This window comes from Ammospiza caudacuta, chromosome 22 (assembly GCF_027887145.1).
Source record: "Ammospiza caudacuta isolate bAmmCau1 chromosome 22, bAmmCau1.pri, whole genome shotgun sequence".
NCBI classification, from domain to species: Eukaryota; Metazoa; Chordata; class Aves; order Passeriformes; family Passerellidae; genus Ammospiza; species Ammospiza caudacuta.
In genome coordinates this window covers 7,343,124-7,358,879 of record NC_080614.1, presented here as the reverse complement: position 1 = coordinate 7,358,879, position 15,756 = coordinate 7,343,124, and the positions used below count along the sequence as shown (strand labels likewise).

Genomic DNA, 15,756 nt, shown 5'->3' with positions numbered 1-15,756 from the left:
ACCTTATTCTTCTTCTCCTTCCTCTCTTTCTTCTTCTCCTTCTTCTTTACCTTCTCCTCCTTTTCCTTTTCTTCCCCTCCTTTTTCTCCTTCTTCTTCTCCTCCTACTCCTTCTTCACCTTTTCACCTTCTTCTTCTCCTTCTTCTCTTTCTTCTTCTCCTGCTTCACCTTCTTCTCCATGGGTTTAGGTGGTTTTGTGCAATTGGATAAAAAGTTTGCATTGCAGGCATGGGTGGTTGGTTACTGGGTTAAAAGTAAAAATAATTTAGATGTCATATCTTAATTGGACAGTTTATCCTTAAAAGGCGTTGTAGAGAGAGAGAGAGAGATGGGGCTCCATTTTTAGTTTGTTAGAGTGCTGTAGAACTCAGGGTTTGTGAGACTGTAACAGAGCTAAGAACTAACAAACATCTGAGTCCCAACAAGAAATACCACCTCACAATTTAATCCTGGCCCTGGCATAAAGGAAGTTGAGACTGGAGCCCTCGGTACTCACGGTAGCAGCGCTTGCCGTCCGCGCCCAGCTCGTAGCCCGGGTTACAGGTGCACTTGAAGGAGCCCCGGGTGTTGAGGCACTGGTGTGCACACATGGCCAGCCCTGTCAGGCACTCGTTCACATCTGGGAGAAGGAGAACACCTAAGATAAGTAGGCTGAACTTTAAACATCCTTCCAGAGGACTGCTGTTATGGTATTTGAGTTCTGCACTGGTTTCTTGCACTCTGAACTTTTCATTGGGGCCCAGAACAACAAAGACACAGAGTTAAGTTTGGAATTGCTGTAAAGCTTTCCAGGAGATGGGATCACATGACAGTGGGACACACAGAATCACAAAATCAATTAGGCTGGAAAAGACCTTTGAGATCATCGAGTCCAATCTGTGATCTAAAACTACCTTGTCACCAGACCACGGCACCCAGCGCCACATCCAGTTTATTCTTAAATAAAGAACAAAAGATGGTGACTCCAACACCTCCCTGGACACCCCATTCCAATATCTGATCCCCCTTTCAGGGAAGAATGCCCAGCCTAAATCTGCCCTGGAGCAGCTCTGCTGTTACAGACAGCTCCAGCAGGGCACAGACACCACCTGAACCACCCAAGGGAAGGCATGTCCTTCCCTCCACCCTGTTCCCACTGAGCAATCCCTGACCCATCAGACACAGAGCTTTTCCCTCAGGAGAGCCCTGCAGGGCACTCACCTTCACAGCTCTTGCCATCAGGGGCCAGCAGGTAGCCGGGGTGGCACTCACATCGCGCACGGCCGTGGTGGTTGAGGCAGCGCTGCATGCAGCCCCCATTCCTGTCAGAGCACGGGTTCCTCACTGCAGACACAGCACAGAGCCAGGGTCAGCCCACACAGATCCTACACAGAGCAGCAGGAAAGCCTGCAGCCTGAAAATCCCAGGCAGAAAAGCCCTGCTCCACCCATTTGGGAGGATGTGCACGCTGTGGGATCCTGCAGAAGGCTGGCATTGAGCTGGGTAAAACCCTTCCAGCAGGAGATCCTGCAGAAGGCTGGCATTGAGCTGGGTAAAACCCTTCCAGCAGGAGATCCTGCAGAAGGCTGGCATTGAGCTGGGTAAAACCCTCTCCAGTAGGAGATCCTGCAGAAGGCTGGCATTGAGCTGGGTAAAACCCTCTCCAGTAGGAGATCCTGCAGAAGGCTGGCATTGAGCTGGGTAAAACCCTCTCCAGTAGGAGATCCTGCAGAAGGCTGGCATTGAGCTGGGTAAAACCCTTCCAGCAGAAGCTTGGCATGGGCACGTCCCTCTGCAGAGATTACACAGCCAGTGCTGGAAATTTGCTCCAAATACTCCTACCCAATCTCTGACCTGCCCCAGGACCAGGACAGATGCTCCAAACCCTTCTGGCTGCTGTGTTTGGAACATCCCAGTGGTTCCTTTTGCTGCAGCAGCTCAGGACTTCCCTCCTTCCTGCCTTTTGAATGCAAACTGCCATGAACGAGAACGACCTTGTGTTCTGTCCCCTTCAGCTTCTGAGCCAGCAGCAGGTCAGCCAGACAGGGAGAACATCCCACCCCACTGCCACACTCTGCTGTCCCTCCACTCCCACAGCAGCCTGTGCCTTCATACAATTTCATTTTTGTTGGCTACAACTCCTCCAGCTCTTCCCATCCCTTGGAATAAACCGCAGGATATGTCCATGACAACAAAACACACAGAGTTTTTACTGGAAATCCCCCAGTCTGATCTGCTGGACATCTGAGCATCCCCATCCTGTCACAGACGTATGTTATGAAAAATCCTTTGGCCAGAATCTTTTTCTCCTGAGAAGCTGAGAAGCCTCAGAGGAAAAGAAAAACAATCATTATCTGCTGCTGTGGAATGCAATAGGTGCATCTTTGACTGGTCCACGTGAGTTGTTTCTATTTGATGACCAATGACAGCCACCTGTGTCAAGGCTGTGAGCAGTCACAAGATTTTATTAACATTCCTTTCCTTTCCTTGCAAAACTTCTGATTAAATCCTTTCTCTCTACTCTTTTAGTACAGTTTTAATATATCGTTTTTATTTTAATGAAATATATATAATATATATAATAAAAATACAGATTATATATATATTTAATATGTAATATAATGTAATATAATATAATGTAATATATATGTAATGTAATGTAATGTAATGTAATGATATAATATAATATAATATAATATAATATAATATAATATAATATAATATAATATAATATAATAATATCTATGATAATATATATATTTTAATATAATTTAATAATATATAAATATTATATATTATATATTATATATTAATATTATGTATTAATGGAATTATATAATATATAATAACATATTTTATATGATATATATTTTAATTATAATTTAATAATATTAAATTTTAATATAATATATATAATAAAATAAATCAGCCTTCTGAACCACGGAATCAAGATTCTCATCTCTTCCCTCATCCTGGCACCCCTGTGAACCCCACCACACCATCCCACAGCTCCCAGCTGGAATCCACGGCCCCCCAGCCCCCCAGGACTCACGGATGCAGCGTTTGCCATCCTGGTGCAGCTGGTGGTTGTGCCTGCACTGGCAGCGGTGCTGGGCCAGGGTCACCTGCACACAGTCGTGCTCGCAGCCTCCGTTGTTCAGGGCACACGAGTTCAGAGCTGCAGGGCAAAAGGGACACAAGGTTTGGCACAAAAAGAGCTTGGGTGGCACCTGGGGATGTGGGGGGTGCAGGAGAGGCCACCCACCACAGTGCCAGGTGGGCACCCTGCTCTTTCAAGGCAAGATCAGCTCACCAGTGTTGGGTAGAATAAAAGGTGGTGACCCCAGCACCTCCTTGGACAGCCCATTCCAATGCCTGATCCTCCTTTTGGGGAAGAACTGTCTAATGCTCAGCCTAAATCTCCCCTTAAAATGGTTCTTTCCCACCATAAGAGGCCCCAGGAGCGTCCCTGGATGTGATTCCAGGACAGAGGGAGCTGGGTCAGGTCCTGTCCAGCACTGCATGGGAGGGAAGCACATTTCCTGCCAGGCATCCTCCCTCTCCAAAGGGCGCCGTGTCAGCAGCCAGGCTCCTGTGTTGGGGCTGAAATTCCCATCCTTTAGCTGAAATTCCCATCCTTCAGTTCCAGGACAGTCCCTGCAGGTGCAGTGGCACAGCTGGTTCAAGCCATTACTGCTCTGAGAGTTGTGCTCAGGCACATGCAGGTTTTCCTGTAAAAAAACTGAGTTTCTGGCTCTGTGATGTGCAAAAGTCACTGAAGCCCAGCAGGAGCTGCCAGTTGTAGGAACACTCAGGGAAAAATGTTTTAAAATCCATATCTGGGCCAGGTGTAACAATGCCCAGCTCAGCGCTCTGAGCAGAGATTTCTGTGTGGAACCTGGGACACTGTGAGCAGCGGTGTCACCCAGACAGAGCAGATGGAGACACAGCAACAGGAGCTCTGATTTCACCCTCAGTGCAGGCAGCACTGGGAATTGAGCTTCCAAACTGGAGCTCCTGGCCCTGCCACAGCTTTTCTGTGCACAAGGAGCCCAGCAGATTCCAAACAGTCAGGAAACTGAAGAAGGTTTTGCCTGAGCTACAGCACAAAACAGATCCCCTGACCATTTATCCCCAAACTGATCCTTCAGGTGAGCACTGCGTTTTGAAAGCAGGAAGACCTGGAAAGCAGCTACCAGCAGAAATAACACACCTCTGAATCCCAAGGCAAGTTGGGTCCTTGCTCTTGTACATGACTGAAAACAAATATTTGGCTCAGGACAAAAATATAGTCAAATTTATATATATTTTCATTTTTTTTCTGCACACCCTTCCCCTGCCAAAAAAAAAAAAATGCTTTGACTCAGAGTTGAGGACGACTCTCATTCCAAATGTTAAAATAACTCAACTTCTCATTTCATACCTCTGATTAGCTAAACAACATTTGGAGGAATAAAAGCAGCTTGACAGGGTCAGGATTTTGCCATATAAAACATAAGGCTGGAGCAAGAACTTGGGGTTTATGTTAGTTGTGCTGGCATTGTTTCCTTTAATCCATTTGGAAGGAAAAAACAGGAATACTTAACGTTCCTGAAAAGCTCTGGGTCACAGTTACACTACTCAAGCCCTAGCAGAGATGGGTGGTCATTTAAAAATATTCCAATATATTTAAGTGTTTAATAACATATATTCAAAAATAGCCATAAATAATGTGCTTGTTGGAGAGAGCCTTTTTTTTTAAATAAAAAAAAAAAAAGAAAACAAGTCAAACAATGCTGATGCCTGCCAAAACATTCCTTCATCTGGGAAAAGCACCGGGCCAACACAGAACAAGCCAATGCATCTTGTGTCTAAAATAACCTCCCAGGATGCAGTTATTCGGGTTGATTTGAAGTTTAAAAAAATTGCCTCCTTGCAAATTCCTAAAAAAATCGAAAGTCTGAGCTCTTCCATGCAAGATTTCAGGAGAGAGAGCCTGTGTGAGGCTGGGTCTCCTCAGCTGGCTCCTCAGTCACAGCCAGCAGACCTCGCTGCTGGCCTTGTTTTAATTACTGCTCGGGGTTTTTATTCTGTTTACAGAACCACTCTAAAAATATTTCCATTCCCAGATGCTCTGCCCGAGCTTAACATTTCTGTGACAAGGCTGCCAAGCCCAGTGTCATCCTGTACATCACACAGATTGTTGTAATTACGGCGCAGACAGATTTTCCACAGATGAGATTTCAGTGTCTGAGAGAGGGAGGTTCCTTTCCAGCCCCGCTGTCTGTGCTGCTGGAAGATGCTGCTCCCACATTCTGACCCTCTCAGGCCTGGGAAATGGATAAAGAGGGATGGAAAGGAGATTTTTGCTGCTGATTACAGCTGGGATGTGGATCTGTGCAGCAGCAGCTTAACACAGGAGTTGATTTAATACCTGATCTCTGCACCCTCCAGCTGCCCTTCTGACTTTTCCTCTCTCTTCTCACTTCTCCTTTTCCCTCTCTCTCACCATTCCTTTAGAGACAAATGATTTGCCACCAGGAGCAGTGAGTTGATGCCCTAAGAATGACTGTGAGCAGCTGTAACTAGAACTGAGCAGGATGTTCCCTCTGCAGTGTCACAAAAACCCAGCAATTCTAAGAAAAGGCTGAAAAATGTGTGACTGGGCAAAGAAAAGGTCAAATTCCCTAAAATGTGCGAGTTGTCTGTAAAATTGAAAGCCCCACCAAGCACACGTGGTCCCTGCACACACAGGTCAAACCCACACAAACCTCTGGCCTGGTCCCTCTGCTCATTATATCACCCCTGTCACTGAGATTTCTTCATTTGAAGTTCTCCTCATATAAACAGGGCTCCATCAATGTAATCCCAAACTGATTCCTCCTAACCTCAGACAACTTCCAGAAATATGTTGTGTGTTAATCCAGACCATCTCTCTGCTCCTCAGGCCAACAAAAGCAATTGGCTCCCATCAAACCCCTCTGGCCTGCATCCCTCTGCTGCAACAGTGGAGAAGAACCTGGAGATGTCAGCTTCCTGCCTCCTGCCCATGTGGTTCTGATGAAGAAAGAGGTGATTTCAGGACGCCCAAGGCCTCTCTTTGTTCAGTTTCACTCGCTGCTGCTCCTTTTCTCCCTCTCTCAGCAGAGATTGAAATAAAGACGCAACAAAAGGATCCTGCACAACGGAGCTGCACAGCACCAGCTGAGAGCTCGGCACAGGAAAGGGCTTTTAAGCCATTTTTGGGCCCTCCTGAGTCACAGGAGGTACCAGCTAACCCTCAGCCATGCCAGCACATTGTAGGGGAATTGTGGAGCTCCAGCTCAGCGCTGCCGATCCATCATCGCAGCCTTTGTGGGTTTTGTGGGGACCAGGAAGCATTTAAAGAATGAGATCCGTGATTTGACAGCCCTTAACGAGAAACTTGACTGCAAAGGCTTCTTTCTGTACCCAGAACACTCTGGCTGGGGCAGTCAGGAGCTTCCTACCACCCAAAATTGTGCTTGTCCCAGCGTGGAGCTGTGAGCTTCCCTCAACAGAAGGACAAGGATGGATGGATGGATGGACAGGGATGGATGGATGGATGGACAGGAATGGATGGATGGATGGATAGGGATGGATGGATGGACAGGGATGGATGGATGGACAGGAATGGATGGATGGACAGGAATGGATGGATGGACAGGAATGGATGGATGGATGGATGGATGGATGGATGGATGGATGGATGGATGGATGGATGCTCACTGTCTCCAGTTCCCTTCATTCCTGGCCTATTCTGTATATCAAGTGGCAATATTTTCTGTTTTAACAGCACAGAATGTCTACAGAAAATGAGAGGATATCCCAGCTTGAGGAGAAAAACAGCTTTGAGCAGTTAACCCCAAATCCCTCAGAACTGACTACAAGGCAACCAGCCTCACAAACTCACTGCAGATCCTGCAGGCTCTGCTCTCCAGGAACTGCCCCACTCACTCACGATCAGATTTCATGAACAGAGACCTCTCACTTTTGGCAGATGAATTCTAGCACTGCACTTTATGTCTAATATTTGCTCACAAGTTTAATGCAAAGTAGGTTTGCAGTGCTGGGCACAGGCAGCAGGAGCGGGGCTGGATCCTGTGGGAATGCTCAGCCACACCAGCAGGGCAGCCTGGAGAGTGACAGAAAATCATGGAAACTCCTCTTAAAGAGGAGATTCCTCCCTCTAGAGATCCATTTAATGCTTTTACTGAGAGCTTCTGGGGCTGCTGAGCACTCCTGGTATCAGCTCCACGAGGCTGTGGGATTATCATTGATATTTTTGCCCCCAAAGGAAAGGAATGATGAGGATTCTATGGATATCAGAAAGCTAATTAATTAATTAATTATACTATATTATTCTCTAGTATATTATATTACATTACATCTAAACTGAATCTGTTAAGCACTCAGCTCTGTATATAACTGTACTGTTTTTGTGATTGCCAGCCCACAGTCCTGACACACACACACACACCTGGCCCTGCTAGGCCAAGGAAACTAAACACCATCACTCTGGGTAAACAATCTCCATATTGCATCCTACTTTGGCACAGCAAATGAGATAAGAATTGGTTTTCCTTTCTCTGAGGTTCAGAGAATGTGAAATCCAGAAGTATTCTTGGGAAGAATTGTGCCTTGCTTTTCTCTGTGAAATGTGGCTGCACGGGATCACTGCTCACCACAAGAAAGGGAGCAACATATCCCAGAGACAATTAGGAGATGACAGACCACAGCACACTTACATGTGAGCAGCAGCAGCAGATCCTCACCCCAACACAAGTGTGGAGCTCAGTGCTGGCTGCCAGGCTTGGCTTTGTCCCTTTTTTGCCAACCTTTCCCTTCTGGATTTTTCCAGTGAAATATGGGGATCCTGCACCTTAAACCTCACTTGGTTGGGTGTCATTTTGGACTGGCCAGATGTGAGCCAGTGCAGAGCTGGGCACAGCCTCCCTGGATGGATTTTTCCTGCTCACATCTCCGTTCCCAACTGGAACACACAGGCAGACTCCGGAGCGTGACTGTGTTCCAAGAAAACCCTGCGAACACCACGGCCCGGGAATTCTTTCCACTTGCATGAAAATATCCCTCAAATAGTGGAAAAATGTGTCAAATGAAGCTGTGGGGGAGAAGTGGTTTAATTAAAACAGCCACAGATGCTGGAGGCAGACTCTGAGTTCCATTCCGAGCTCCAGTTTGGGGCAGGCAGAAAACAACATTTCAAGGAATTGGCCCCAAAATCAGCTGCAGGGCAAACCTGGTGCCTGGATGGTGATGGTTGAACAAGCACCATCCAAGAAAATGCAGGACCAACATCCCAGAGAAGAAAGTTTTGGATTATTATGGCCACAGCTCCACACACAGCCACATTAAATGTCACTTGTCTGTCACACCCGCAATACTGTGAAAATACTGAAATTTTGGGGAAATACTGAGGTCAAAATGAAGCCTGACTTGAAAATCCTCATAATTATATTTATGCATCTGTTCTGAGAATGCCATAACTCATATATCCTGAATCAAAAGCAGAAACACCAAAGCACTTGGGAGCTACTTCTCCTGAACTAGATAAACTCAGGGATGGCAAAGAAGCCCCAGTTTTGTGACCACATGGAAGAATGGCAAATGTTTTAAACCCAGGGATTCTCCTGAACCAGAATAAACTCAGATAAATAAACTCATCAAAGCAGCCCCAGTTTTATGTGTCCATATGGAAGAACAGCAAATGTTTTGAACCAGGGATTCTCCTGAACCAGGATAAACTCAGGGACAGCAAAGCAGCCCCAGTTTTATGTGAACACATGGAAATGTTTTGAACAAAGGGACACAGACTGAGGGAAGACACAGGGATGCAGAGAAACCCAAACCCATCATCACTATCTCACATTCTGGGCACAGAGCATGGGAGGGAGTGATGAAATCAAGGTTTTCTGGGTTTTCTGTTCACTGCCATGGGTTTACTGGTAGGAAAGGGGCTGAAAGGAGAGATTTGCAGGCCAGGCTTACCCAGGCAGGTCCTGCCATCCGTGTGCAGGCGGAAGCCGGGCTGGCACTCGCAGTAGAAGGAGCCCAGGGTGTTCACACAGCGGTGCTGGCAGCCCCCGTTGTGCACCTGGCACTCGTCAACATCTGCAAAAAAACAGGGGGAAAAGCTCAGGAGAGTGGACAAGAGGATTTCTGGAATATTTATCCTCTGCTGCCCGACTCTGGATCTGAGGGATGAAAGCAAAGGGAACAAGATTGGCCGTTTTGTTACGTTCAGTAAGTCAGGCTGTTTGTGAAATTCCAGGGACAAACCTGCAACCAGTGAACAAGAACCACAAAAACCGAATTTGATTTGTCAGTCAGCACAAACCATCCTCCTCTGATCGCCTGCCAATGGTCACCTTTCCCACTGACTCCAGGATAATGGATTATTCATATTTTACACTTCCTTGCTTGGCAAACAAAGTTTCTGAGGCAGATTTCTCCCTGTGTCATGATCAGAAATATTAATATATAAAATAAATATTAATATATAAAATTATAAAATTATAAATAAGCCTTCTGAAACGTGGAGTGAAGATTCTCATCTCTTCCCCCATCCTGGGACCACCACACTTCCCCATGGAGAGAAAAACTTCAGCAGCTTGGCTCTCTCCATTTGGGTTTTTCTTTGCACTTTCTTCACCTCCAGCTCCCCCAAGCCCTTCCCAGCAAGGCCAGCCCTGAGCCAGCTCAGTTCCCATCCAGGACTGTTGCTGAGGAGATAAAGAAACATTTCCTGAGTGAATCACGGCAGGGCGGGGAGCCGGCCGTGTCCTCGCACGCCAGAGGTGCAGGAACGTGCCCAGTGCCCAAACCCAGCTCTGCTTCACCCACAGCCCCAATGGGCTGGGAAAAGGCACCAAAAACAAGGAGAAACGCAGCCTTGGCTGAGCCAAATTTTTACATTTGTCAGATTAATTGCCAAGAAAATCAGCCAGCAGCAAGGGAAGGTCTGGGTCAGGGGCAGAATGGGAAAAGTGGGAAAGGTGATGCCTGTTTGAGTCTTCTGAGCTCTGCAGTGATAATGCAAAAGTAGCCCTTACTCTGAAAGGCTTAAAGCATTAAAACCTAAAGCTCAGAGATCATAAAAACTCCTCCTCTGTCCCAGTGATTCCCAGGGAACCCCCAACCTTCTCTGGAAGGGCTGGGCTCCTCCTGCAGAGCTCCCACTGCAGCTGTGGTCTCCATCAACCCAGCAAAATGCTCCTTTCTGTAATGCCAGCCGTTTGCTTTATTCAGCCTTTTAGGAGGTTTTGCTCTTTTCTTCCTGGTTTTTTTTTTTTTTTTCCAAGACACTTAATACTGAAAGAAAGGAAAATAAATAGATTTTTGAGGTGAAACATAAGCTTTGAGTGATGCCCTATGAAGAGTGTGCCAAAGCAAAAGTGGCTTTTCAAGGGGAAAAATGTGATGGCATGAGCCTGAGATGCTGGTCAAAGCCACCTAATTCTGATTAAATCATTTTCCTCTGCACACAGTTGGGATAGTGCAGAACCCTAGAGCCCCTGAGGCACTCCCTGCTCATCTCTGTGGGCAGGATTAGCTATAAATACACAGAACTGGCTCTGTTCAGCTCAGAAACAGGAAAACTGGGGTTTGGGAAGGTTTTATGTAGCACAATAAAGTTTTTTGGTCTGAATTTAAATGACTATTCCACTGCTTCCCTTCAACTCTAATCTGAAACTGTCGAGAATTCACTGTCCAAGAAACTTAGTGATGTGTTGAGTAAACTTCTTACTTTCACCCCATTACTCACACTCAGCAATTTTACATCTCCTGTCTCCATGGCTCTTCTTTCCCCCTTTGTACTTTTCACCCTCTAAATCTCCGTGATTGCAGAGGGCTGTCCCCATCCCAGCCCCCTCCTGGCTGGGGAGAGCAGCCATAGAATCACCCATCACCTTTCCATGCCACCCCCAAATCCCAGAGCCCCTCCTGGAGCCTCTCCCTCATCTCCTCTGCGGCACCAGGGAGATTTTAGGACACCCTGCACCATGGTGTGACCAAAACAAATCTGTCCCCAGGGGCAGAGAGGGGGCAGATCCACCAGCCAAGCCTGGCACCAGCAGCACATCCAGCCGGTGAGTCAAAGGGAATACGGACTGGTGTGGCATTCACATTCTCTGAAAAAAATCCCTTTGCCCAGGATTTTCTTCCTGGGAAGCTGAGGAGCCTCAGAGGGAAGGAAAACAATTATTATCTCATTTGCTTCTCCTGTGTTGTGCTCATGCGGAATGTGTTTGGAGATTGTTTACCCACAGGTGATTGTTTCATTGGACTCTGCTGTGAGTTGTTTTCACTCTTTGGCCAATCGGGGCCAAGCTGTGTAGGGACTCTGGAATGAGTCACAAGTTTTCATTATTATCTTTTTAGCCTTCTGTAAGTATCTTTTCTGTATTCTTTAATATGGTATCGTATTCTATATTCTTTAATACATAATATATTCTATATTCTTTAATATAACTATAAAATCATATAGTATATAACTATATATTATATAGATATATACTATATGATGTCATAGTTATATAATATATATACTATATACATTATATATACTATATATAACTATATACTATATGATATAAAGTATATAACTTCAATATCATATAGTATATAACATATTCTATCATATATATAATAACATATTATATATTCTTTAATATAACCATATTCTTCAATATAATATAGTATCAGAAAATAATTCATTCTATATTCTTTAATATAATATAGTATCATAAAACAATATACACTACATTCCTTAATATAAATATATTCTTTAGTATAATATAATAAAATAACAGAATATATTCTATATTCTTTAATATAACTATATTCTTTAATATAATATCGTATCATAAAATAATATATTCTATATTCTTTAATATAACCATATTCTTTAATACAGAATAGAAACTATATTCTTTAATATAGTATATTAAGTATACTATAATAATAATAAGTATATATAAGTATATATAGTATACTATATAGTTAATATAGTATAGTATTCTATATTCTTTAATATATAATATATCCTATATTCTTTAATATAACTATATTCTTTATTATAATACAGTATCATAAAATAGTAAATCAGCCTTCTGAGGACGTGGAGTCAGATTCACCATTCCTCCCTGCAAATACAACAGACTGGGAAGCAACAGGAGCTGCTCCCAGGGCCAGGAGGAGCAGCTCTGGGCAGGTCCTGGCAGCAGGAGCCAGAGCCCTACGTGACACCGTGTGAGCTGTGGTTCGTGGCACAGCACGGCTCTTCTCCTGCTGGAGAGCTGACAAAATCTGGTTGGAATTAATAATTCCAAAGGAGAGCAAATGAGAAGCATACAGGCTTCTCTTCAGCTGACTCTGAGCCGTGCCAGGACAGGGTTTGCCAAGCCCTGCTCTGCATGCATGGGGCACTGGGCACCAGGAAAAGGCAACGGAGGAGGAGCCCAACGCAGCAAGGGATGGGGATGGGGCTTGGATCAATGAGATAGCAGAAATATTGATCTATGCTGTGTAAAGAAACTGGAGTTCTGCAAGGAAGGCTCATCCCAGCCTGTTCCCTGAGCAGAAACAGTCCCTGAAACCCCAGGCACCTACAGGGAGTAACACAAGGAATACAGCAACCAAAAGTAGGGAAAGTGAACACAAAACCAAAAAAAAAAAAAGGTTTGGTAGACACCTACATGGACTAACACAGGGAATACAGCAACAAAAAACAGGGAAGGTGAACACAAACCCAAAAAAAAGGTTTGGTAGACACCTACATGGACTTACACAGGGAATACAGCAATCAGACATAGGGAAGATGAATACAAACCCATAAAAAAGGTTTGGTTAGACACCTATATGGACTAACAAGGAATACAGCAATCAAAAAAAGGAAAAGTGAACACAAAACTACAAAAAAAAGTTTAGTTAGACACCTGCATTGATTAACACAGGGAATACAGCAATCAGACATAGGGAAGATGAACACAAACCCAAAAAACAGGGCACAGAATGAGGAGATGGCTTTGGCTGGCTGCACTCCCTGAACACACACAGGTCCTCCCAGCAGGAACACTGATTTATCCCCAACAAGAGCTACACGTCAGGGGGAAGACAGTGGCAACAGCAGCTCTGCAAAGCATTAAATATTTGGTGGGGAGGCAGTTTATCTCCTTGCAGGGCTGAGGAGGAGGGATGGAGCCCAGCTGGGAGCACAGGCAGGAGGAGAGCACTGCTGAGGTTTGCTCTGTCTAGCTGAGCAGCAGTGCCAGGCTCTAATCCCTGCAGCAATTAGCCTGGATTACAGAGCAGGGCTGCAGGGAAAAGGTTAATTAAAATCCACCCAGATGAGCATGTGTGGGATTCAGTGAGTTTATCTTTCCAGTACCAGTTTGCTGAAGATAATTCAGCAATTTCAAGGAGTAAAAAAACTGAATGAAGAGGATACAAGAGTCCCTGCTGCTGGGGAAGGGAGCACAGCCAGCCCACACTATGGACACAGATGAGAATGAAAAAATCCTCTGCATTATTTCATTTCTTGCATGTAACACACAGTCCCAACATATATAACATATATATAATAATATATAACTATATATTTATATATTAGATATATAAAATGTTCTATATATAAAATATTGTATATATAACATATAGTATATAATATAATATATAATATATAATATATAATATATAATATATTATATATTATATATTATATATTATATATATATTATATAAATATATAAAATATAATATATAATATATTATATACAATATATATTATATATTATATATTATATAAATATATATTATATATTATATATTATATATTATATATAGCATAGTATATATAATATATATTTTATAATCTATATGTTATATTCTATCTATATAATATAACATATATATAACCTATATAATAACCTGAGGAGTTCTGATGCCCTGTTATTCCACACTCCCTGTGTGCAGACAAATCAGCCATGGGAAGGTCCAGCAGTGCAAGGAGGCCATGGGAGAGGACAATGCTTCATCTCCTCTCTGCTGGCCTGGAAGGTTTTTCCTCCTCTAGGCTGAGGAAGGTGAGTGACTCACTGGAGGAAAGGAAAAGGACATTTGGGGCAGGCAGAGCATCTCCACGCCCTCAGCTTCCAAAACCAGGCATTTGAGAGATCACTTGAAGAGCTGCAGGGAGCTATTGAGGCCAATATTCCTTCCAGTGCAGGTAGGAGATGCCCAGAGCTTGCCCACGCCACTTGTGCCATTCCCAGCAGAAGATTCCAAAGGAATGGATGCATCACCTTTAGAACAATCTGCTGCAGTGCAAACTCTGCTTTGTCTCAGCTCCTGGCTTTGTCCTCAGCTCACCTTCTCCTGGAAGAGTGGCCCAGCTCCCCCCTGTGCTCCCCTGAGTGCCTGGGGATGGGGCTGTAATTAGGAATTACTCAGCACGGAGCAGAGGTGCAGGCAGCAACAAGCACCCGGACTTGCTCCGGGCTTGCTGCTGCTCTCACCCTCTCCAACCTTCTCTCATCGCTGTTTTTTACCCCTGTGCAGGCTTCACTCTGAGTGAAAGATCTCCCTGTGGATTCCCAGACATGGAGCTGGGAATGGAGACCCTGTATTGGTGAAATTTTGCCTGGCTGGCAAGAGGAATGATGAGCAGGAGTGTTATAAAAACTTCTTCCAGTTAGGTCTAATGAGCTCTAGGACGCCTATAACATACTTAAGATAGTTCAGCTACTCTTAGAGGCACAATAATTAGCAGGATGGCTTTTGTTGTATGTTAGAAACAAAAAGGTTTACTAAATGCAAAATAGCAAACAGAAAAACTAAGCCATGTGTTAGACATTCCTGCTTCTGAAAAACACCTCACAAAAGCAATTTAGTTTCTTTGTTCATTCCTTTTTTTAGTTAATTGCCTAGGCAAGACTTTTTCGCTTCTGTCTAATTAGCTATCCTTAAATTTGAAGTCCCCTAAGTCCTATGAAGTGTCTTTTCAAAGAAAGAAACTTAAAGAGTCAAAGAAAGAAACTTCTGGACTTCTTTCCTTTTAAGGAGAAAAAAAAAATTTTGTCACTCCATCAGCAAGAAGCACACTCTTACACAGGACTCCATGATAGCAGAAGGCTAATTAATCACTTTATTATACTATATTTGTTCTATACTGTATTACACTACATCTAAACTGAAACGGAACAAGAACTCAACTGAACAAAATCTCGTGGCTTTCTCCTGACTGTCAGGACACAGCTTGCAGAGATTGGCCTAGAAAACAAAACACTCACACCAGAATCCAATTACCAAACCCCTTCAGGTAAACAACTTTCCACAATGCATTCCACTTGTGCACAAACACAGGAGCAGCAAATGAGACAAGAATTGTTTTGATCATTCTATTCTCTGCTTCTCTGGGTAAAAACACTGAGAGAGAGAGAGAATTTTCTGTGTTCAGAGAATGTGAATCCCACAGCTCTGGGGTAGCTGTTGAAGGAGCTGATGGAGCGGGATCAAACAACAGCTCTGCTGGTTTCTGGCTGCTTTAGAGAGGATATCCCAGTGATGATGGATGGTGAGTGCCCAGCAGAGCACAAAGCCCCTCCTGTAAGGGCGGCTGTATGAGGACACAACACCCAGGGCTGCCATGGGCCATTGCAGTGACACCAAGTCTCAGGAGTTTGCAGTTTATTGCAGCTCTGAGACACATGAAAAGTCTCTGTTCCAGCCCTCACGTTCAAAGAATGAGTCAGAGCTCTT

The 15,756-nt window shown here is 44.2% G+C and overlaps 1 protein-coding gene across 1 annotated transcript in view; it reads right to left on the bottom strand.

Moving 5' to 3' along the window:
• MEGF6 (multiple EGF like domains 6) overlaps positions 1-15,756 on the bottom strand; it is a 91,408-nt gene that overhangs the window by 27,512 nt on the left and 48,140 nt on the right. Inside the window, exons 4-7 of the mRNA XM_058818746.1 lie at positions 8,986-9,108; positions 3,032-3,157; positions 1,201-1,323; positions 497-619 (exon numbers count right to left, since the gene is read on the bottom strand). Of these exons, the coding sequence (XP_058674729.1) occupies positions 497-619; positions 1,201-1,323; positions 3,032-3,157; positions 8,986-9,108 (495 nt within the window). The remainder of the gene's footprint in view (positions 1-496; positions 620-1,200; positions 1,324-3,031; positions 3,158-8,985; positions 9,109-15,756) is intronic.